Source organism: Lissotriton vulgaris, chromosome 2_1, assembly GCF_964263255.1.
Source record: "Lissotriton vulgaris chromosome 2_1, aLisVul1.2, whole genome shotgun sequence".
Lineage (NCBI taxonomy): Eukaryota > Metazoa > Chordata > Amphibia > Caudata > Salamandridae > Lissotriton > Lissotriton vulgaris.
The window spans coordinates 113399468-113423630 of record NC_141687.1 but is presented as its reverse complement, the minus strand read 5'-3'; the positions used below and the strand labels follow the sequence as shown (position 1 = coordinate 113423630).

Sequence of the window (24163 nt, the reverse complement as noted above, 5' to 3'; positions counted from 1 at the left end):
AGGTTCAGTTCGCCTGTTTGAGTTGAAGGCCCTAGGGCTGGGGAAAGGGAAGGTAGATTCGGGGTCTGATGAACATCTACCTGCGTGACTACACAATGGGAAATGGCTGGGCGCTCCGGGGTAACCACAGTAGCTATGTGGCCCAGGGAGGATTTTTTAGAGAGTGTAATGACCTGGGACAATCTTCTGGCGGCTGCCAATACCAGGGAGACACCAGTCTGAAGTTTGGAAATTTCTTGGTCTATGGCTAGATTGGTACGAGTGATGAAGTCATCCATGGGGCCATTAATTGGTGGGCCACCCTTAACGGCCTTACTCCGAGTTAACCTGGTGCACATAACTTAACAACAACAAGGGCAAACCACCTAGCCTGGCACTACAATAAGAAAAATAGAATGGTTCGCCTATTTAAACCCAATAGATCAAATGTCGGGAAAAGGGCGAAAGAGGGTGGGCCAGTCCAGTCCTCGCAGACCTCGAACGGCCTCAAACGGCCCGCTCTTAGCCCGGTCTTCGCCACGGTCGCTCCCGCGCGCTCCCGCGCAGCGGTTACCCCGCCCAGTTTAATGGGGCGGCGACAGGGCGGGGGGTGTGGCCGGCAGGGAGAGCGGCCACAGGTGTTACACGCAGGGACTCCTGGTCAATGGAGTCCCTGCTAGGCTGCTCGCAGCCCTGCCGGTACACGAGGGCTTGGTTGGTCTTCTCCTTCACTCCCGCAGAGACTCCTGGCGCAGCGGGACCCGCACAGCGGGTCCGGCAAGGTGCAGAGTCCTCCCCTCAGCTCGGGACACAATAGCGACGACAGGCAGTGATTCCTTGATCCTCTAGGCAGGCAAGCAGCAAACAGCAAGGTTTCCCCCTTATTATCCTTAGTCATAGATCATGTGCTTTCAAAGAACTAAGCTGAATTGCCCCAGAGCACTCAGAATAATACATAGGAATTGATGTGTAAGAAGACCGTGTTACTTGCTCAGGATCACTCAATTTGATCAAGTGGGGTAGTTGGGATTTAACCCCTTCGATGCGGCCGCGATTCCCCTGGTGTGCTGTAAACAGCATGAACAGGGGTGGGCCGTGACGAACCCCTGCCGTCATCAGCACACGAGCACCGTAGTGCATGACGGCTGGGGTTCGTCATCAGCATGGAAGGGGTTAAAACACGGAACTCCTGAAAAAAAGGCTGCAAGTTGAATAAAAAGGCTGCATGTGGACAGTATGTGTACAGCTACTAAGACTGTCTGTCTTCTGCCCAGCTCCTTGCCTGCCAGTCAGTCAGCTACGAGCGCCATGCAATCAAGTAGTATGTCTGCTTACATTTGGACTGTCTGGGAAAACAACCTCACCTCCGTCTCGTGGAAAGGCTGGGCCAGTTGTAGATTAGTGTGACCCAAGAACTCAAAATCAAAAGTCACGTAACCAGATATCCACTGGTGGGAACTCAAGGCAGGGGAACAATATTATACACCAAGTAGGAAGAGTTCTAACCCCAATACAAAGTCACAAAGTTCAAATTTCAGTAAGAAGTCAATCCTTTTAACTAAGGGCACTAGGCCCATTCAAGGAGTAGTGGGAATAAAACTATCCCAAACTATTCCTCCTCCACTACGACAGTCGACATTTTTAATTCGCCAGCTGAAAAGCTGTCCCCCATCGTTGTCAGACCCACTGTAGACATTAAAATTATAGTCATATTAAATCTGAATCATTGTTTTCAAATTAGAGATGAAAATCTTGATTTACAATATTTAAAAATACAGTTTTTGAATTTATCTAACAGCGTGATGATTGTAAATCTGACAAGTTAGAAATGTGAAGCAAGAATCTATAAAACAAGATGCTGTGGTAAATAAAATGAACTCTGTAAATGTGAAGCAAGAAGCTAGAGTACAAGATGCTGTGGTAAATAAAATTAACTCTGTAAATGTGAAGCAAGAAGCTATAATACAAGATGCTGTGTTAAATAAAATTAACTCTGTAAATCAGTGGCTCTTAACTTGCGGTCTGGGGACTCTTGGGTGTTCGCAAAGCCAACTCGGGGGATCCGCGATTGCTTTGAAAATTAAATAATATTAAAAGATTGATAAAGTGTATATAAATAAAATAATTCTAAGTGTAAAACTAGAAATTTCTGTAAATGTGAAATAATTTGAAATTGGAAGCTAAACATTAAATTAATATCCTCGGATTGATTTGTTGGAGCAGTTCAAGTGCATCAAACAGAATTTAGTATGGATAATGAGTGGCCTCAATTGAATTTAGAAATGCTCCATTGCAATTACAATTTTGACTTTGTTTTATATTTATTTGTGAATTAAATAAAACATTTTATAATTTATGTATTTGCTTAATGAATGCTTGTTTCTGTATTTTTGTTGTTGGAATGTTTTGTGCTTCAAATCATTGAAAATACTTAGGTCGGGATACCCGGATTCCACTAATGAATCAATAGGGGTCCCCACAATCCAGTAATGTTTCAGTGGGGTCCCTGGGTTCCAGTAATGATTACTGGGGGTTGCACGGAAGTCAAAAGGTTAAGAATTACTGCTGTAAATTATTGTTCCAAATGGGATCCATTTTTAGGATCATTTTACCCATTTGTTTTATGGGGTAAAACTTTCAAATGCCTCTGGCTTGTTCCACACTTACAAAATGACCCATATAAAATAAATAGGTAAGATAAGTTATAGGAAAGCCTGACACCCTTTTTCCATACTTGAGTTATCCGGTGTGGAATAGTACTGTAATCTTTTCACTACTTATGAATGCTTGTCCCATTTAAACCACAATATTACTGTACTTAATTTATCCATCCACAAAGTATTTTAAATACTTTAAATTGTTTATGAGAATTGTTTCAGATTACGTATACACACATATTTCACTAGGTGTTGTTGAAAGTACTTTCCTGTTGGTGGTGGCGAAGATTTAGTTTTTTTTGGCTTATGAAGGCATATCCTATTAAACCTCAGCTATGTATGCAAAGATAATGTACCTTCCTATTAATGGTATTGCTGTATTGCTTAATTCTAGCTCTGTAAGTCCAGCTGAATGGGAAGATTATTCTAATGAAAATATTTTAAAGGCTGAAAAGCAAAGGAATAATGCAGTCTCTCTGCGGACGCTCACAGACAGCATTTTATCAGCAACAGCTAATGACATGCGCAAACAGTGCGAGACAGTGAACATTGCTCTGATGAACCGGGTGATGGAGACCAAGGATGCAAAGCGCAAACTGGAAGCTCACCTTGCGAAGGTAACTACATAAATGTAGGAAAATCATTAGGTGGTATTTTTGTGTTCTCTAATATTGAGCTTGTTCATGAAAGTATGGCCTATGGCCTAGTTCTACAAGGTTTGACTTTCTTACCTAGGTCAGTGCATCAGATCTTCAGTATGAAAGTCTAGGTTGTTGTAGCCCCACACAACCCTTGACACATGTATGCAGTACACTAAATCCCATAAAACTGTAAAGGCAAATTAGCTCTCATAGTGTAACGCACAGAAGTAGTCTTTAACGTGTTAGTCTGCTAGGAACATTTCAATCATGTTAGAAATGTTCATATTATTCCTGCTGTTAGTGACATGCACTACTGCCGTTTCAATTATATTCTATGTGGTTATTTCTCATGTACTATACAACAGGATGAGACTGTTGAAATACATACTTTATGACTTATATAGTATAACACATTTAGTGTCTCCTTTTAGTACAGTACTTGTGTATGCTGTTCTAAAGAACAGTATTGGGTTTGAATTACCCTGTGTCCCTGACCCCTTTTATGTGACTGTTAGTAACCCAGAAAACACAGACACTACTTGGCAGGACAGGACTCACAGGTCCAGAGGCTGTAGCAGGGTTGAATAAGGTCTTTGATGTCCCTGAGACTTCTGAACAGGAGGCAAGCCCGCAAGCCCTTTGAGTCACTTTGTATTGGGGATGTACAGATTCAGCTCCTGTCCTTCTCACCACCAGCCAAGGGGCAGCAAGGTAAGCACAGAAGGGTAGGAGTCCATCTGAGTGACAGTCCTTTCAACAGCACAGCGGCTCTTCTTCCTGGAACAGAGTCCTCAGGTCTAGAGTGTACTGAGTTGGTGGTGTCAGTGTCCAGTACTTGTACCCAGTTGTGTCTTTGAAGTAGGGGGAGACTTCAAAGTACAGCTTTTGAAGTTCACAAGGTCCCTGCCCTTTCCACCCTTGCTCCGGAATCAATACACCGGACAATGCAGCTCTTTGTGTGGGCACAAGCACACTGATCTGGGGTGATGTGATTGCACAGGTAAGTTTTTGATGGCAAGAAAGTTAGGGCATATCCTAGAGTAACTAAAGTGTTTTGGAACTTGGGAAAAAAAGTACTGTAGAGATGCCATAGCCATTGATACCAATATACTATCTGTAAATAAAAATGTAAACCTCAATACAAAGATACTGAAAAACAATCACCTCTTTGTAAACAGTACCATGCACTCAGACTTTTGCATGCTGCTCTCTACCAAGCCTAATCTCGCTTGCGACCAGTATTCTTACCCCTGTCCACCAGAACAGTCTGTCCTCTAGTCTCATCCTCTTCTTGGACGCCTTTAAGTTCAAATACCAATAGCATATGTCTTCCTAATGTATCTGAGTCAACGGTACAAGCACCCCAACTCATTTATACAGCCCTGGTCTGACTTACCTCCACGCTCTGTTCGTCCATGGTGACAAGCTTGTTACAGAGCACTCCCACCCTTGGTCCGCCACCGCCGCCACCCTGACCAGTCTCGTCTCTCTTCAGGGCAGGCAAATCGCTCAGGTAATATAGGGTGCCAGCAGAAACAGGTGAGAAGCTGGTCTGTCAGGCCGCCCCGACCAGACATGCAGCGGCCCGGCTATGCCTCTGTCAGGGTGTCAGTAATACTCTTCCTCAACGGCTCACCAACGTTCTCTTATATTATTCCACCATGGTACTGGACCGCTACTTAAACTACAAACTTGTGCATGTAAGCAAGAGTGCAATGGTACTCCTTGGAGCAACGTCAACAGATCCATGTCAGTTCCATTTCTGGTGGACACTGGGCTCCCCCACACCTAACATGGCCGTACCTGCTCTACCCACGGCGCCGTCTCTCGCTCTCTCTGCCTCTCTATCGCTCTGTTGTCACCCCCTCTCCTGTTCTTTTTCTCCAGTTACGGGTTAAGATTTACGCCCTCACTATGGCAGAGCCACCACCAAAATCTCTCATAAGGGGCCAAATTAAAGTGAGTGAGTTACCTGTTTAGCGCAGCAGAGAGTACTTACAATAAAAGGCTATTGCACGTTATCGATTAAGAACCAATGGCCCACTACTGTTCAACTGTCAGGAATAAATTAGTTTCACAGTGATAAGCATCACTACGAAACAACGCTACTAATTCTTAGGCTGTGCTTTCAATGTTTCGACTTATTGATATTAAATTACAATACACTGGAAAAATGTTTTTATGTTAGTACATTTGGAATTAATCCATTCTACAATCCTTTCAAATCCATCTAATGAATGTTCAAATCACTCAAATCACTCAAACGCTCAAATCACTGTGGACAGACAGAGCATAATTTCAAACAATGAGTCTATTTGTCACCATGAAAACTCTTCACTAGGTTCTGCGCATGCCTATCTGACACAAATGCAGCCATATGAAGGTTACAAACTGTCCCTCACATCAGTGTGTGGTGTGCCTCATGGTAATATAGCGAGACTAATATGCTTAAAGTAAACTACAAGCCACACCAAAGTTACGTAGAAAATCAAATGTTACCGTAGGTCAATCGTTGCTTTCCTGCAATGTTTCTTTAATTGACAGAAACATCATCTGAAACACTGTGATGTAAAAGGCTGTACAAACCAGAGTAAACAAAGGTCCCACTAGGGACCAGCAACAGGATACTATAAATGCTGGAGCTGTCTTTTTTTAACATATTTTGTTTAACTTTTATATAACGTGGAGGGTTGCCACCTGGCTGGTTAGGTCTCGGCTAAAAGACGCGCGTAAGCGCGTCTCCGCCGAGATCTTATGTCACCGAGCGTGCTTCCCAGGAGACAGTCCTGGCCACGCGCATCCTTCCAGGCGATTTGTAACTGGAACGCGCGCTGTGGCCAGGCGCTGTCTCCTGGGAAGCGCAAGCACCACACACGCATGCGCATACACACACACAAGCGCGCATACACACACACAAGCGCCCATGCACGCACGCACATACATACATACAGAGACACCACCCCTGACTCATACACACACGCGCGCACACACACAAGTGCACCGAGGCCCCCCCTCCCCCGCCGTCACCGTCGCACACATACATACACACACGCAAACACGAGCATACACACACACAAGTGCACCAATCGCGCTCCAGAACTTACCTTACCTCAGCACGCGGCGCCCAACCTCCTGCTGGCCTGGCGCGGCCCCGGGGCTCTACACCGCTCACAGGAGCCCCGGGCCGCGAGACGCTACGACTCCGCCTGCCTCCTCTTCCGGTGTGAACGTGGCCCCGCCCCCGTCACAGGCGACCGTGCCTGACTTCCGGGGCGGCCGCGAAATGAGTAGGCTTGTTTTTTTTTAGCAGTCGCATAATATGTTTCACATTCTGTTCACATACTTTTTACAGAAAATGTTAACGACATTGCTATTTAACTAATGCATGTTACATTGCCAGTATTTACAAGGCAACTTGCCTAATTTATTTTTTGATACAGCTGTCTATTAATTGTAATGCACCAAATTGTAATAATAATTGTTTTTTCTACCTTATTTTATTTTGTGACACACCTATTGACATTGTACAATGTACATTAAAGCCTTTTGATTGTGTTTTACTGAAATGCAAGTTTAATAACTGAAACACTTTGCTCTGATCCGTGGGTGTTAGTGAGTGCAGAGTAGTGAGTGCAGAGTAGTGAGTGCAGAGTAGTGAGTGCAGAGTAGTGAGTGCAGAGTAGTGAGTGCAGAGCAGTGAGTGCAGAGCAGCGAGTAGTGAGTGCAGAGCAGTGAGTAGTGAGTGCAGAGTAGTGAGTGCAGAGTAGTGTGTGCAGAGTAGTGTGTGCAGAGTAGTGAGTAGTGAGTGCAGAGTAGTGAGTGCAGAGTAGTGAGTGCAGAGTAGTGAGTGCAGAGTAGTGAGTGCAGAGTAGTGAGTAGTGAGTGCAGAGTAGTGAGTGCAGAGTAGTGAGTGCAGAGTAGTGAGTGCAGAGTAGTGAGTGCAGAGCAGTGAGTAGTGAGTGCAGAGTAGTGAGTGCAGAGTAGTGAGTAGTGAGTGCAGAGTAGTGAGTAGTGAGTGCAAAGTAGTGAGCGCAGAGTAGTGAGCGCAGAGTAGTGAGTAGTGAGCGCAGAGTAGTGAGCGCAGAGTAGTGAGTGGAGAGTAGTGAGTGGAGAGTGGAGAGTAGTGAGTAGTGAGTGCAGAGTAGTGAGTAGTGAGTGCAGAGTAGTGAGTGCAGAGTAGTGAGTGCAGAGTAGTGAGTGCAGAGTAGTGAGTGCAGAGTAGTGAGTGCAGAGTAGTGAGTAGTGAGTGCAGAGCAGTGAGTAGTGAGTGCAGAGTAGTGAGTGCAGAGTAGTGTGTGCAGAGTAGTGAGTAGTGAGTGCAGAGTAGTGAGTGCAGAGTAGTGAGTGCAGAGTAGTGAGTGCAGAGTAGTGAGTGCAGAGTAGTGAGTGTGCAGAGTAGTGAGTGTGCAGAGTAGTGAGTGTGCAGAGTAGTGAGTGTGCAGAGTAGTGAGTGTGCAGAGTAGTGAGTGTGCAGAGTGAGTGTGCAGAGTGAGTGTGCAGAGCATTGTGTGCTGTTGAGTGCAGAGTGCTGTGTATTGGCAATGTTAATGACAATGCCGATTATTTGTGATTTAAAGAAAAAAAAATGTCATGAGCAATGCCAATAGCTCTACCTTTAATGATGCCGAGACCATTGCATTGCAAATGCTTGTTTTATATTTGGCATGACCAGTATCTTAGTGTCTCTTCTAGTACAAAAACAAGTATTTGCAATGCAATAGAACTAGCATTTACGCAAGACCTATTGCATTGCAAACGGGAGTGCGGGCAGGGGGGAAAGAAGGCACGGACAACGGGAGTGCAGGCGTAGGGGAGGGCGCGGGGGCGAGAAGGCACGGACAATGGGAGTGCAGGGGCTGGGGGGCGAGAAGGCACGGGCAGCGGAAGGGGGAGGAGAAGACACGGGCAGTAAGAGAACCTCATTAAAGAAAGTAGGACTCACAATCTAAATAACACCCACAGTGTAACACTCAAAGTAAAGGGGCCAGTAGCCATGGGAGGATACAAATGACAACATGGCCGTCATAAGGAGGGACTAACAAGCCCATAAACCAATCGGAAGGCAGCATTTACGAAGGACAAAGACACAAGCCAATGAAAAAAATAGGCGGGGAGTGGGCGGGGCTTTCCTCACATACTGTACTGCCACAGATCTTCCCTAGGGCAGTGCTTGCGCGCTGACTTTAGGCTCGACCTAAAGAACAGATAAAAGTGACATTTTGTCATGTTTCCCTATTACCATTAGCGCTTAACCCCCACTGGCAAATGATTAATTGCGTACGTTGGATTCACACTTGATTCAATAGTATCTCAGTACTTTCACTTATTTAAAAACATCTTTGGAACTGTTTCTCTGCCAATAACAAACAGTATTTTTCTAGTAACATTTTGTTAATTTATTGTTTAGTGTTATTTGACTATAATGAAAGATCACTCTGTCAGTGCTTCCCAAACTTTTTAGAACCACGACCTACTTTTTAGCATGACAAATGTGAAATCATCTACCATTAATGGGCATGAAGCAGGTGATTTTTTTTAATGCCATTAAAGCATCATTTGGTAGCACACTGCATTTACAGACAGCACATTTTCTATTGAAACGAAATTTGTAGACATTTATTTATTTATTGAGTTTTATATAGTGCTGGCTAGACTCGGAGGTATCAGAGCGCTTTACATGAGGTTACACATTTTTAAAAAGTTACATCAGTTACAAGTTACACATTGTTACAAACGTTACATCAGTTACAGGTTATATCTGTTGGTTAATGGCATGTAGAATGGAAGGGGAGCAATGTAAAAGGGTAACGAGGAGGGAGATATGACGTAGAGGCAAAGGAAAGTGTCCAATGTCCGGCTGGGTAGGTGAGGGCCGAGGAGGAAAGCCACAGCCCATCTCCTCAATAGCTAACAAGGTAGCTCCACTGGGCATCGGTCAGAATGCTGGGTCTCCACTGTAGGTGGCAAGAGTCACAGATTCAATGTCATGATGGCTGAGCCGGATAGGGGTGGAGGGTGGGGGAAATGCGCAGGGTCTGGTAAATGTCCATTCCAGGTGGTGTTGTATTCATATCCACTGTACAGCATGGTCAGCCCACCACTACTCATCTCACCTGCTGAACTGCAACTGGAGACTCACCTTTCGGGGTACAGCCTCATCAATTTGTTGGGCTTGAGTAAATACTGCACCAGGAACCATCTTATGGTCAGGCAGGCTAGGGCGCTACCTACAGCCTTTTCTACAATGAAAGTCGGCTTCCAGAGGGGTTAAACCACCCCTAGATCTGTTGGTGTAGACTCGATGGGCCAGAATAAATGGCCTTTCTCTTCATCAATAGGGGAACTCTGAAGGAACCAAAACGTTACGGGTACTAGAAAACGTAATATGAGGCCATCCTGGGGGTTCAAATTTCTCACCAGACAGTTGTGGTATTTCGCGGGAGGAATGGCAGAAAAAACACAGAAAGGTCAGAGGGCGGCAGAGAGAATAAGCCACTCACCCAGGTCTCAATGTGGGATTGCATCGTTCTCATCGTACGCCATCTTGAAGATAGAAGACTGGACGATCGTCGCCATTTTAGGGATCCGACTGCTGGTGGAAAATTGTTGGATCGAGAGACATCCTTAGGACATGGTGCTCGGGCATCAGCACAGCAGGAGTAGGAGGCAGCTTGTTATAAAAGTAAAGAAGCGGCAGCCAAATCACCAGAGAGGACGGGACAGAGGTCAAAAGGGTGGAGGGACTCGGGAATAGTGTTGAGGGAGGGCCCAGAACATTTCCCAGTGCTCCGGCGATTGACACGTCGCAGAGACGGGGGAGGCACATCTACAAGTCGGCCAGAGTATGCGGTGGGGGACGCGGTTCTGTATTCGGAGCTCCGGAGGCTGTTCAGGAACCGGGAGGCTTCCTACAGCGGTGGCATCTCAGGACTTGGAGGCTTCTACAGCGTAAGCAAAGCAAGGTCCGCAATAGCAACCCCAATCGAGGCGATACATGATTGAAGGGCTCTTTGAGGTGGCATGAAGACTAACGTTTGCACTGCAGTCCCACCAGTGGATTAGTGTTGCTGGTGGCAGGGTCCAGATCGATACCCAGAGCTCCTGCATGGACCCATACAATGAAGTGGATTCGTGACTGGAGTGCAGTGCGACGTGGTGAGCCAGCGCAAATACCCGTACTGGCAGCCGTAGGTATCAGAGGGGGACCCTGGTAGGTCACGACAATGCGGCCCTTCAGCGCCCATGATGATTCGAGATAGGCGATGAGGAGAGGCAAGTCTTCCCCAAGGGAAATTTGTCCAGCCGAGGCGAAGTGTGTCCGTTGGCAGTGCAGCCCTCATTCGGTGGCTCTGAGAGTGGAGGAGTCTTTTCCCGTTTGGCTTGGTGGGCTTCATTCTGTAACCACAATATGTGTTTGTCTAAACAACATACCATTTTCCAGACATCAAATATCAAACAATTTTATGCACACAATTTAAATGTACATATTTGTATGTGCTCACTGTATAATACCTGTTTTTATGCCATTCACACTGCTTGATGAATAGCACACAACTTGGTTGAATGTATTTCAAGTATCGGTTTGCTCGCACTACACTATAGATTGACTTAGCTGATTTAAGAAGGTGGAGACAATGGCAGAGGTAGTAAGTAAGTGAAGGCTCAGTTTTCTGAAATCGTCGTGGGAGAAGTCACTTCCTGTGAAACTGTAAATAACTTGTTGTTCGCCCCTAGAGGTAAATGCCTTGGATCTTTTGGTATCTGTTCACAACTGCAAGGTTGTGCTTTTAAAAGTAATGTTTTACATTTTAAACTGCTCTCCTGGTGAATCTAAGCATTGTCAAGAAGTGCTTAAATTGGGAATTTGTTAATCACTGTCACATTCTAGTGTATATATATATATATATATATATATATATATATATATATATATATATATATATATATATATATATATATATATATATTACCTACTGGCGGTCGCCAGTATAGTTATAGTTAGGATTTTTTTCAATGTTAAATCTCAAAATTCTATTTGGAATAAATTTGGCGCCGGTTGACGAATCTGCCTGAAAATTTCCTCAAAATGGCCTCGCGGAGCTCCGGTCCTTTCCTGAAAGTTTGGGGGGGATGCGTCAAGCGGGGGCCGAGATAAAAGGGGGGTCCCAAAACCCGTTTTCCCCATGTTAATTTCCATAGGGCGGTCGATTTCACTTTCAGCCCGAACGGCTGAATGGATTTCCACCTAATTTGGCAAAATTGTAGGGACTGGTATCCCGATGTGCCTTTGCTATGTCTCAGGATATGTGCCCCAGTGGATTTTGAGTAATTTAGGTTCAAAAATATATATATATCTAGAGCCGCGCCCCTGTACGCGCACCGGGGAGCGCTCAAAGCGCGCCACGCGACTTGCGTACGGAAAGCTGATTGGCTCTCGGGTGTCTGTAAACATTCGAAACAGTCCGCAGCGGCTGCCATCTTGTACCTCGGTAGGATTGAGGTGGTAAAAATCAAAGGGGGAAATGAGCAAAAGGGGGCAGGGTACACCCCCCCCTGACCCCCTAGGTTTGATGTGGGGGTCATAAAAGGGCCGTACGGGGCAAAAAAAAAAAATGTTGATTTGCGCGGGAGGAGCGCCCGGTACGTGCATCGGGGAGCGGACAGGGGAGCGTACGATTGAGAAAAAGAATGACACTTTTTTAAAAAAAAAAAAAGCATTTTTTTATAAATTGGAGGTAGTTCTGAAAATAACTTTTTTTTTGTTTTTGTTGTTTTATATTTTTTTATACTTTTTGAAACGATTTTATATATTTTTTGGATTTTTTACAGGGGAAAAACAAAAACAGGGATTCAAAAAATGCTCAACAGGAGCAAAAAAATGAGAAAATTTAGGGACGGGGAGAGCATCGGTGTTCCTGTCTCTTTATTGCAATGAGTTCAACGCTCTGCTCCCCATAACAGAGTAGTTCGTCACAGTCCACGCATAAAAATGTTATGCCTGCAAAAAACGGCTGGACGTTAGGGACCATTCTTGCACGTGTTGAACCTGAAGGTGTTGCTCCACCAGTGGAGGTGCTGCTGCCATCTCTTCGTGCCTTCTCTGCCAGCTCCCTGACACTCTCCCTGGAATAATTATTTGGGTGTCTTCTTTTGACATGCCTAATTAAATTGGCATTTCCAAAGCTGTATTTTTTTAGAGGATTGCCTCTGGATAAAATACTTCCACATATTTTACAAGTTACTTTACTTGCATTAACATTTTTTGTCCTTCAGGGATGTCATAAAATTTCCAGATGAAGTGGTTCTTTGTTTTCTGGTGAGGAGGGTCCTCTTGCACAAATCCATCTGAATCACTGCTGGATGACTCCCTTGCAGCCATTGCTGTAGATCAGGAAAGTAATGAGTTGAAAATTCACAAAACACCTCTTGCTCTCTCCAAGTGCAAATCAATAGTGAGAGAAATGGGTGGGTTTCTCTAAATTTAGAAAAAAATAATTATTGAACCAATGAAAAGTGTTATTTACAGGTCACATGACCATGGGCTTCATCATTATGAAACCAAAACTGTTATGAACCAATGAAAAGTGTTATTTTCTGGTCACATGACCCGACGCGCTTACGCGACGCGCCCCGGGGCGCGGCTAGGGGCGCGCCGCGTAAGCATGTCAGACGCCTACGTTGCACGATCGTATTCGCTCGAGTGCTTCCGGGTGCGCTTACGCCGTGCGTATCACGCGGACGCGGCTACGCGATACGTCACGATCATGTTTTCGTTCGCGATATTGGCGCTCTCGGGACGCTCCCCGGAGCGCGCCCCGGGGCGCTTTATAGAAGTACGCTTTTTGGGGCGCTCCCCGTGGCGCGCATCGGGAGCGCTCCAAAAAAAAAAGGAAAATTGTAGGGACAGGTAGCCCTATTCTGAAGTGCTTTTTACGAAAATTAACTTTGGAAAAATATGTATTGTGCTACATTGGGCTTTATATATGTTAGAGCCAAAATGTAGCCCAAATGTAGCCCAATGTAGCCCAATGTAGCCCAAAGATGGCCACCAGAGACAAAAAAAAAAATATAGCTCAAATATAGCCCAACTGTAGCCCAATGACAGAATGTATCAGAGTGTTCTAAACAACTAGAGCGCTAACAGTCTTACTTATAAAGTGAGACTTATAGTTAGGAATTAGCATTAAAAAAACCTATGAAATTCACTGAAAAAACCATAGGTTTCAGACCAGTTATAGTTAGGAATTAGCATTTAAAAAACCAATGAAATTCACTGAAAAAACCATAGGTTTCACACCAGTTATAGTTAGGAATTAGCATTTAAAAAACCTATTAAATTCACTAAAAAAACCATAGGTTTCACATCAGTTATAGTTAGCTGGAAATTTTACTGACATAAAACCATTGAAATTCCACGTTATAGTTAGTTGGACTCACTATAACTTGCGCGTGTAATGCACTATGTTTTTTTTTTGTGAATTTAATAGGTTTTTTAAATGCTAATTCCTAACTATAACTGGTGTGAAACCTATGGTTTTTTCAGTGAATATATATATATATATATATATATATATATATATATATATATATATATATATATATATATATATATATATACAGTTCTGTTTAGAGTGTGACAACAAATGTATGCTTCCATATACAAAGTCTATCCATGTGTTGTTGTGCACCATAGCAGACTTAAAATGAAATGGGTAATGACACAGTGTAATGTAATGTCATGGGAAGGCTCTGTATTTTCATTTACCCATCCTCTATCCTGCCCCAGTAGACCTCTGGCCCTTTTTTCGGCCCGGTAGTCGCACTATGGAGTGGCACCTATGTATGAAGAAAAACAGGTAACATTGTTCACCGTTTGTGCTTGCTATTGTAAGGATCCCCAAAGTCAATAAAAATGTTGAGTCTACACTTGGTCATACCTTCAGTCTCTTATTGACTGTGGGTATCTACAACACATTGACAAAGTACAGTTCAAAGTGCACTCACGTCTCCACTAAGTCGATCCAAAGTATTTTGTAATTATTCTATCTTGAGTATTCAAACAAGATGCAACCAACTTGTGTGTCCACTGCAGGACTTTGTCAAGGCTCACAAAGATGCAAAGCATCAGTAAATAACAATCTCAAGAAGGGCAGAACTGCTCAGTGTCTATGGGCCCGATGTAGGTAGGCCGTTACCGATCGGTAACGGCCGAAAATACCGATTTTTGGCCCTTACCGATCGGTAAACAGCCATCGAGATGTAGGGAACCAAAAACATTAATAATCAGAGTGAAAACCGAATCGGAATGTGTACCGAATGGGAAAGAATCCGATACGTACATACCGAAAATCGGATATGTAACGAATCGGTAACACACCGATTCGTATGCAAACACCGATTCGGTCCATGTACCGAATCGGTAGTGACACCGAATCGGAAATTCACCGATTCGGTCCATGTACCGAATCGGTAGTGACACCGATTCGGAAAATCACCGATTCGGTCCATGTACCGAATCGGTAGTGACACCGAATCGGAAATTCACCCATTCGGTCCATGTACCGATTCGGTAGATAGACCGAATCGGAAAATCACAGATTCGTTCCATGTACCGAATCGGTAGATAGACCGAATGAGCCGATTCGGATGTAGGGAGGCACAGAAACACCGAAATCGGCTCAGAATCGGTAGAATTCACTCGGTATTTACCATGGATTCCAATCAGGTGGTAACCAACTCCAACCCATATAAACAGCCCCAAAATGCATTGCAACTTGCAGGATGGCAGCTTTTTATGTCATTGCGAGGCGGCTACGGCTACAGCAGGAAGGACAGAGGGAATGGCTAAGAAATGAACAGGTCTACAGACAGAGGATAACCCTGTTCATGCTCACAGAGGCAGAGATCCTACAGAGATACAGGCTGGACTCTGACACCATACTTGAGCTCATCAGGGATCTCAAACCATTCTTGGACCACCACACCCCAAGGGCACACGCCATCCCTGCGCACATCCAGGTGCTATGCAGCCTACACCTGCTAGCGTCTGGCAGCTATCAAAGTGGAGTTGCGGCGGTAGGAGGGGTGAGCCAGAGCAGCCTGCCAAGGTTCTTCCACACATTCCTTGACGCCATGATACACAGGATGGACCAATACATCTCTTTCCCTGCAACCCACGCAGAACTGCTACAAACTAAAGCTGACTTCTACCAGATGGCACAATTTCCCCAAATCATTGGTTGCATAGATGGCACGCACATTCCGATTTGCCCACCAGCGGACACCGAATACATATACCGCAATCGGAAGTCTACACACACCATCAACGTGCAGGTGATCTGCAATGCAAAGTGCACCATCACAGACCTGGTAGCAAAATTTCCAGGGAGTACCCATGACTCCTATATTTTCCAACAGAGCGGCATCTATGCACGGCTGATGGCTGGCGAATTTGGTGAAGGATACCTCCTAGGTGAGACACATCATCAGACCCCCATAACACATAGTAGCTAGGTGGAATACATGTATGCATGTGTGTAATGTCACCCCTTTCTCTTCCAGGCGACAGTGCATATGCCCTCCGCTCATTCATACTCACCCCCTACCTCAACCCCTCCACACCCAGCCAAAGGAGGTATAACCGGGCCCACATACGCACAAGGAATGTTGTCGAACGGACCTTTGGCATCTGGAAAAGTAGATTCAGATGCCTGCACAAGAGTGGAGGTGCAAGGCAGTATACCCCCATCACCTGCTGCAAGATCATAGCTGTATGTGCAATGTTACACAACCTTGCGGTGAAGAAGGGCACTGAGGTGGAGTTGTCTGACTACGAGGACCATGACGACGACGAAGCTGTGCCACTGACACAGCCAGCTGGGGTGTGTACGCCAAGTGATGGCAGATACAGACGTGAGGAGATTACTGAAAACTATTTCTGAGTGAGTACAGATGCAAAGACAGCTAAATGGTTGTTGGGAAAAAACAAATTTTAATACAGTTGCAACACAGTTACTGCACTGATGTGCAACAAAAAAATGGTGTAATGGAAAAGAAAACAAAAGTACAGGGTCCAGGTTGCCTCACCCGCCCTTGCAAGGCTATTTCTTCGCCCGCTTGCCAGCCCCACTGGGGTGTCCCTCAGCCCCCTCTGAATGACCAGCAGCATCTGCGGAGCGCCTGGTGCTCCGACGTGGCTCAGACGCAGCGCTGGCCGGGCTGCTGCGGCTGCTGCTGTCCCCAGCATCCCCCAGGTCCAGGGCAGGATTTGAGGCTGTGTTCGAGATGATCATGGCCTCCATAGCAGTGGTGATCCGGGCCATTCCCCTTGTGAGCTCTGCCGTATTCTGACTCAGGCTGGACTCCATGTTTGCGCTGCGCTGGCACAGTTGTGCCGTAGCCGCAGCAAGGCGGCTCAAGCAGCGGTTCTGCACACGGGCATCCCGCCTGCGCACCAGCTCCTGCTCCTCCATTCTGCCACACAACTGGGTTATGGCAGTGGTTAGCCTGCCTAACCCTGCTGCCACCTCCTTGTTTGATTCCACGAAGGCCTGAAATCCCTTTACCATTTCTCCCATCTGCAGGTTGTGCTGCAGGAGCTGGCGTTGGCAGGCCATCGTGGATTTTGCCTGCTGCCTCTGTATCTTCACCATCTTTCCCTCGAGGCCCAGGAAGACACTGCCCTCCCGTGCTGGTGCAGCAGTGGTGGTGATGGCACGGCGCCGGGCACTGCTGCTGCCGGCCTGCTGAGTGGGCTGGGGTGCCACTGGTGGGGGTGTGGTGCTGGCCGGTCCCTGAGCCCCTGCTCCCAGGACAGGTTGTACTGGTGGCAAAGCCATGGTTGTGGCAGGAGCTGGTGTTGGTGGAAGGGGGTCCCTTGTCGGGGAGTTCTCTGGGGAGAACTGCAAGGGGGGTGTGCTGGGCATTTGTGGGGAGTGCAGTGCTTCGAAGTCTATCACCAGGTCTCCCTCCATACCAAGCCCTAGGGTGTTTCCGTCCTCCTCCTCCTCGGCAGCCTGGCTGGTGCTCGGCCCTGCGAGTGCAGTGTCAGATGGTCCTGCTGCCTCTGATGACAATGTTTGTCCGCCTGATGGTGCCCCTAGGTACAAAGAAGCATTTGTAAATTGAGTGCTGATGTATTACAGTCAGTACAATTAAAGCATTCCACATGTCCTTGCATCTCCTTAGACTGTGTCACACTGTTTCCTGTCTTGTGATTCTGCACTGCCATATTTTGCTAACTTCTGCTGACTACATGTACCATGATGCTTGTCTCTTGTATGTTGGTTACAGTACTGTGCTGGGGTTTGCCTATGCATTGTGTCTAATGGGGAGGTGTCTGGTAGGGTGTGTCATGATGCGCATGCTTCTTACCTGTAGCTGTAGCTCTGGCAGAGCTGTCCAGGGTCCCAATTCCAGTAACACTCTCCCTCTCAATGGTGGTGGAGACCATTTCCTCGAGGTCTGTGAGGGGTGGCGCCGGGTTCCTGCCTCCACCTGTGACTCCAGCCTGCCTCTGGATGTTTGCCATCTTCCTTTTTGTGAGGCTGCGGATGTCGTAGAATCTCTTCTTGAGCTCATCCAGGGACCTGGGGGTGACACCCACAGCATTCACCTTTTGGGCGATTTCGCTCCATATCCTCCTCTTGGTGCTGTCTGGCACATTGAGGGACAGCTTTCCAAACAGCTGGCGGTGCACCCTCACCACCTCCTCGACCAACACCTGAAGCTCGGTGGTGCTGAACTTCGGCTTCCTCTTCTGGGAGGACTTCTGGCTCTCGCTCTGGTTTGCCATGTTCTTCACTGCAGTTCACAACCTCCTACTCCCACTGCTGCTAACTGTGAGTGTTGAGCTCAGGCTGGCTTTCCAGAAACTTCTTAATTAGCTGCACCTGCCAGCGTTGCCACTCCCTATTTGGGTGGGGGAGGGGGAGCCACCTCATTGGCTGAATCGGCTTTTGCCGAATCGGCTTTTTACCGAATCGGATATTACCGAATCGGTAAAATCCGAATCGGTATTATCCGAATCGGTAAAAGCCGAATCGGAAGTATCCGAATCGGTAAAAGCCGATTCGGTTTCTTCAATGCATTCCTATGGGCTTTTTGGCCATGGGTGTGTTTTCATAGCTACGAATCTATTATTGCCGAATCGGATATTACCGAATCGCCTATTTCCGATTCGGTGTTCGCCCAATCGGCTATTTCCGATTCGGTGTTAGCCGAATCGGAACTTTTCGATTCGGTGTTAGCCGATTCGGAACTTTCCGATTCGGTGTTAGCCGATTCGGTACTTCCCGATTCGGTCCGTGCTGATTCGGAACGTACCGATTCTCATTACCGATGCCGACCGATTCGGTATTAATTCGCCTTTTATTAGCTACATCTCGTTTTCCGATTTCAGAATACCGATTCGGACCGCCTCGGTATTTTGAAATCGGAAAATCCCTTTTACCTACATCGGGCCCTTAGTTATTTAACATGTAATATATTGTTTGTGGTTTCTCATCAGTTAAAACGTAACCCATCCAATGTGTCTGCACAACATTGTATCGCCCTCACTGTGGGACAATGCAGTATACATATTGTACTCTGTGAGATTGTGATTGCATGATGACTAACTCCTTTTAAACTGTAAGTGCAGAAGTCCTTACTTTATACTAATAACATCTAACTGCAGCAGAAGCACAGTGCTGTCAAGAGTTCAGGCAGTGCTTTAAATGGGCTGGTACTAACCGGTACGGAGTACCTGGACTTTTTTATTTTGAGAGGGAGAGTACCTGCACTTCTCAAGAGTTACGTGATGCATTTAATTGGAAAGTACTGTCTCTTCTCGGAAACAGGCAATTACAGGGTACCTGCCCTTCTACCATTCCATTTCAAGCACTGAATTCAAGTCCTGCCGCGTGTTTGCATGTCGTCACCGACAATCCTGGTGGTGGTGTGTTTTGCACAGAAAGCTAATGGGATTAGAGCCTCGTGGTCCAGATGGCAGTGGGAGGAGCGGCCTGTTTTCTGGGGGAGCAGGGCCTCACGCCCCAGATGGTGGTGGGAGGAGAGATCTGGTTTCTGGGAGAGCATGTCCTGGAAGGGGTTGAAGGAAGGGGTAGAAGGAGAGGCCTGTTTTCTTGAGGAGCCTCACGTCCCAGACGGTGGTGGTGTAATGTCCTGATGTGCTGGGTGCTAGGATCAGCACATGAGGCTAGAAGGTGTTGGGAGAGCTGGGTGGTGGTAGAGGAGGAGTGACAGAGATGGCAGAGCAAAGTAGGGACGATAGCGTACAGGCAGAGAAGAATCAAGCTCATGTAAAGTAAGGAGAAGAGTGTCTGCGTCATTTGTGACCGTGCAAAGACACTACAACTGGCAACAAGGGTGGTGAACTGTTGCCTGCGACCTACCTGCATCCTGGCATGTGCTCGGCTGCCTCGGAGCCCTGCTGAGTCGCCAACCGGGTGCTCACCCCGGTCGCGTTGAGCCCACTGTGTTGGCCATTTGCTCCGCTGCCATTGGAGCTGGGAAATCCGCCGCCGCGCTCTGGGAGCTCACCCCAGCCACTTGTGTCCCTGGAGGAAGTCTGGCCTCGTTGAGACCCGGGAGCCCACCCCGGTCACGTGTGCAAGGGAGGCGGCGCTGCCCATTGCTTGCGATCCGGGAGCCCACCCCGGTCGCGTCCTTAAACCTGAAAGTGTCCGTCATCGACTGCCGCCAGCAGAGGAGTGCGAGGTCTGGTGCTGTGCCCAGTCGTGGATTAACAGGTACTGGTGTCTATGGGCTGCTGCTCTCACCGACTGCACCTCGAGCATCGCAACCTGTACTGTCGAGGCACTGACTCACATGGAGGCTGACTTTCTTTGATGGGCATTTCGCTTACAGGGACATGTCTCTGTTCGGGCTTGTGGAATAGATAGGATCACTGATTATCCTCTACCTGGACTGAGATTCACAGATCTGTCTGTGACATTGATAATCTATAGAATACTGATTGCCCCCTTAATTTGATCTGACGAGACTAGCAACATTTCTACTTCAAAAATATATGGTCTGGCTGAATATCGGACCTATTGACTAATTATAGTGTGCCACGTTATTCTGCATTATCCTGTTGGTCACTCTAAGGGACCCCACGTATTCTATATTCATTTTTTCAAGCTATAGCCGTATAGAGCGTGTTTTAAAATTTTCTCCAATAGCAGCCTGGGGACACCATTCAGGTCTTGCCCACGTGTGATACATAGTATGGATTGGTTATGAAATCTACAAGGACAATAGGAATTTTGTATGACATGTTATATTCTAGAGCAATAGACTGCTACCTGAGGAAGGCATGAAATGCCAAAACGCGCGTAGTACACATCTGCCGCTTTGCATCCATCAACTTTTCCGTCTGTCGTATTTTTATTTATCTACCATTTCTGATTATTGTATAAATATTATCATTGTATGTGTTTTTTTTATCTTTCATATAATCACAAACAAAGTTTATATAACGAAAAGGTCTTTACAACAAAAAAAATCAATGAGATGAATTAATAGAAATTAATAAATACAAAATATATTTTCTTAGAACTGTTATGGCTTGTTTCATAATCTAAGTGGTTATAGTTATGAGAGTGTCAGAGTCTTTGGCTATGTCCAAGTTAAATACAGGCATGCTATTAATTTTTTCTTAATGTTTAATTTCCCTATGTATAGCTTACATATTTAATATATAGGGGTCCCTTGCTTTCTAAAAACATAAAAACAAAAAAAACAGCTCTCACCGACTACATCAGGTCTGAAATCTCGTGAGGAGCGAGATTTCACCGGTGGCCATCTTGAAGTCAGGTGTCTCGACCAATCCCCTGTGAGCAGTGCCCGGCAGCCATTTTGAGGTCAGGCATTTGCTCAAAAGTGCAACAAGCATTGGCAAAAAACTGTCAGAAGTGCTTTCAGGTGCCTGATAGTACATTAAACTGACATATTGATGGGAGTATGGGACTGCCGGCTCATCTGGTCGCCTGCCTTTGATGGTTATTGATGCAAGTGGCAATAATTACATTTCAAGCAGTTGGTGGACTACTTTATTTTTTTTTCTCTTCAGAGGTGCCCGGCTATTGACCACACGCCATAGCACAATTGAAAAGTGGCGCTGACGGTGGCGTTCCACACCGAGTGGCAGCCGCTGTGAGGGTTCCCAAAGCTCGATTAGCCAGCACAAAGCATTTGCTCCACCACATTCCTCTGCGATGTCCGGGTCTCCAACGTCCAGACAGAGTCATGCCTCTGCTAGCGCCAGCACCAGGCAAGAGTCACCTACATCCACTGCGTACATGGGTGGACACAGACTTGGTCTGCTCGGAGTCCCTTTTCTATGCCCACCTGAACCTTTGGTCCTCATTTCAGGGGGAGGTATGGGCCTTCTCTGGCAGGAATGGCTAGAAGACTTTGAAGACTTCATGAAAGGGTCTCATGTGACCGAGGAGGAGCAGCAATTGATTGCATTACGCAATTTAATTGCGAAATATGTTGGTCAGATCATAAAGGAGCTTCCAGCTGACTCTGCTTCGTCCTATGCCAATGTGCGTGATGCACCAAACAGAAAATTTCTTCACAAGCGAAACATTGACTACGAAAGATACACCTTTAATCTACCTTCTCAAGAAAAAAGGACCCCATGAGTATCTTCATCACAAAACTTAGGCGCTTGGCCCGCTACTGTGAATTTGATTCTTTCTCGACGGAAGACGCACTTCGTCTGCGAATCATAGAAGGATGTCAGTCTGAGTAGTTACGCAGACGTCTACTAAAGAAAAGCTACTCTCTGGATGAAATAGAAGAAATAACGCGTGTACACGATCAGGCAGAAGAACATGCCAAGAAAATGGAAGCTGGAAGAGGCGAAAAACGTGAACAAGCATTTTGGCTCCAATCCCGTAACACTAACAAGTCTTCCTCTGCAAAGCAGCGATCATCCAGATCCAAAGTTCCGTCTCATTATACAAGTCGTAGACGTCGCAGCTCGAGCCGGACTGATAAATGACAAGAGAGTCAACTTAAGTGTTATCGCTGTGGATATGACTTCCCTCACACGGAGACATGCCCTGCATTGGGCCAAAAATGCAGGAAGTGTGGCCGGGACAACCAGTTTGAGAACATCTGCGGAGCTCTACGAAAAGACACCCGCAGAGACAATTACAGACAATCCAGACAGTCTAACACTCGCCACCATGCCAAAGCAGTGTGGGACTATGGAGATTCTTCCACTGGTTCTTCACAGTCCAGCCATCAGTCTCATGGGACATATCGATCTCTTCGATCACAATCTCGTGAGTCAAGGTCGCTGTCACCAATATCGCAAGACAGTGATGAGTACGTATGCATGGTTTCAGATCCGGACCGTTTGAAGAAATACCAGCGACTAGATCTGAAAATGGACACGCATTGGGCCAAATTAATCCTGGATAGCGGAGCATCTCTCAACTATATTTCAGTTGCAGAATACAAGAATATGAATCCTCCACCATACTTGCATAGAGCCAACGTGCGGATGTACACGTGGATGTCAAAGAAACCTCTTCCATGTTTAGGACACTTCCCGAGCACACTCAAATACAAGGGCAGAACTAATCCAGCCCACATTCAAGTCATTGATGGTCCTTATGCTACAAACAACAGGGTTGAACCCAAAATAGTCACTGGGACCTGGGTGATAATTGTTATGGACAGAGGGGTCCCGGACTTAAGAGAGTGACTTATATACAGTGTAGAAAATCGAATGAATAATAAAATTAGAAGAAAACAAACAAATGAGGTTACGATGTTTTAATTCACAAAGTACCTATATCAACCACTTTATGGTTACGCAGTTTTTGGAGAATTATATATACTTCATAAAAGTATTAGTGCCCACATAGGGAAGGGAGGGGAGTGCTGTGAGGAAAATTAGTGAACAGGAGTGAAATGCATAAACAATAATCAATTTTTACATCATTGATCAGTAGTTTCATATACATTCTAATCTGCTCTCCCTAATTCGGAGCCATATAGCAAATTAATTCATCACAGTTTATTTACAGAAAGCAATATCTCCTCATTTAGGCTGTAAGAATCCTGAATAACCATGGGAGTAAGAACATGGGGACAGTCTATGTTTCGACCCTAGCAGGGTGTAGGGTAGTTCGCCCTTACAGAGCGGGTCTTCATCAGGATAGGGGAGCAGTGGGCAAGCCTCCTAGGGTGAGAAACAATGAAGAAAAACTCAGAAGGGTAAAAAATCCCAAATTACCTAAGCGTGGTTACCGCTTGGTCAAAGCATTGGGAAAGCACTGTTTGAAGGACTACAATGATCATTATCGTATTTACCTTGTGAGAGGAGGACCGATAGAGTTGCCATCAGGTTGGGTCAATATCGCCGCGAAAGATTTCTGAATGTGAGAAGGACCATAGTTAGGACAATTGTTGCCGGTTAGGCAGCAGGATGGCTACATAACACTCAGTTAGAGGAAGCGTGTAAAGTTTACCTCAGGTCCTGGTATGAAGATCGGGGTCAGTGACTACAGATCGTATCTGGGGAAAAAACAAAACAGGCGCGCCCTCATGAGTGTTTGATTGTGACGGGTATTAGATCATGCTACAAAGCCAGATTCCTGCACGTTAGTGCAAACGGGCTTACCTTGTCAAACAAATTATCCCAGCATAAGCGAGGTCTCGAGGCAGTCAATGGAAGCGGCTCTCGTAACCAGGAAGTGAAGGTCAGGGATGTGGCTACGCTTATATAGCCGGATGCTGAAACTGTGAAGGGACTACCCTCGTAGTTACCGGGAAACCAAGGACGCTAAAGAGGTACCTCGGCGTCAGCAACCGCGTAAATGGATTTTGTATGCCCAGAGAACGTTCAGGACCTAATCGTCC

The 24163-nt window shown here is 46.1% G+C and overlaps 1 protein-coding gene across 1 annotated transcript in view; it reads left to right on the top strand.

The window, feature by feature from the left end:
• Nucleotides 1-24163, top strand: part of TEKT1 (tektin 1) — a 213572-nt gene that overhangs the window by 177972 nt on the left and 11437 nt on the right. The window contains exon 6 of the mRNA XM_086958477.1: nt 3031-3253. Within this exon, the coding sequence (XP_086814603.1) occupies nt 3031-3253 (223 nt within the window). The remainder of the gene's footprint in view (nt 1-3030; nt 3254-24163) is intronic.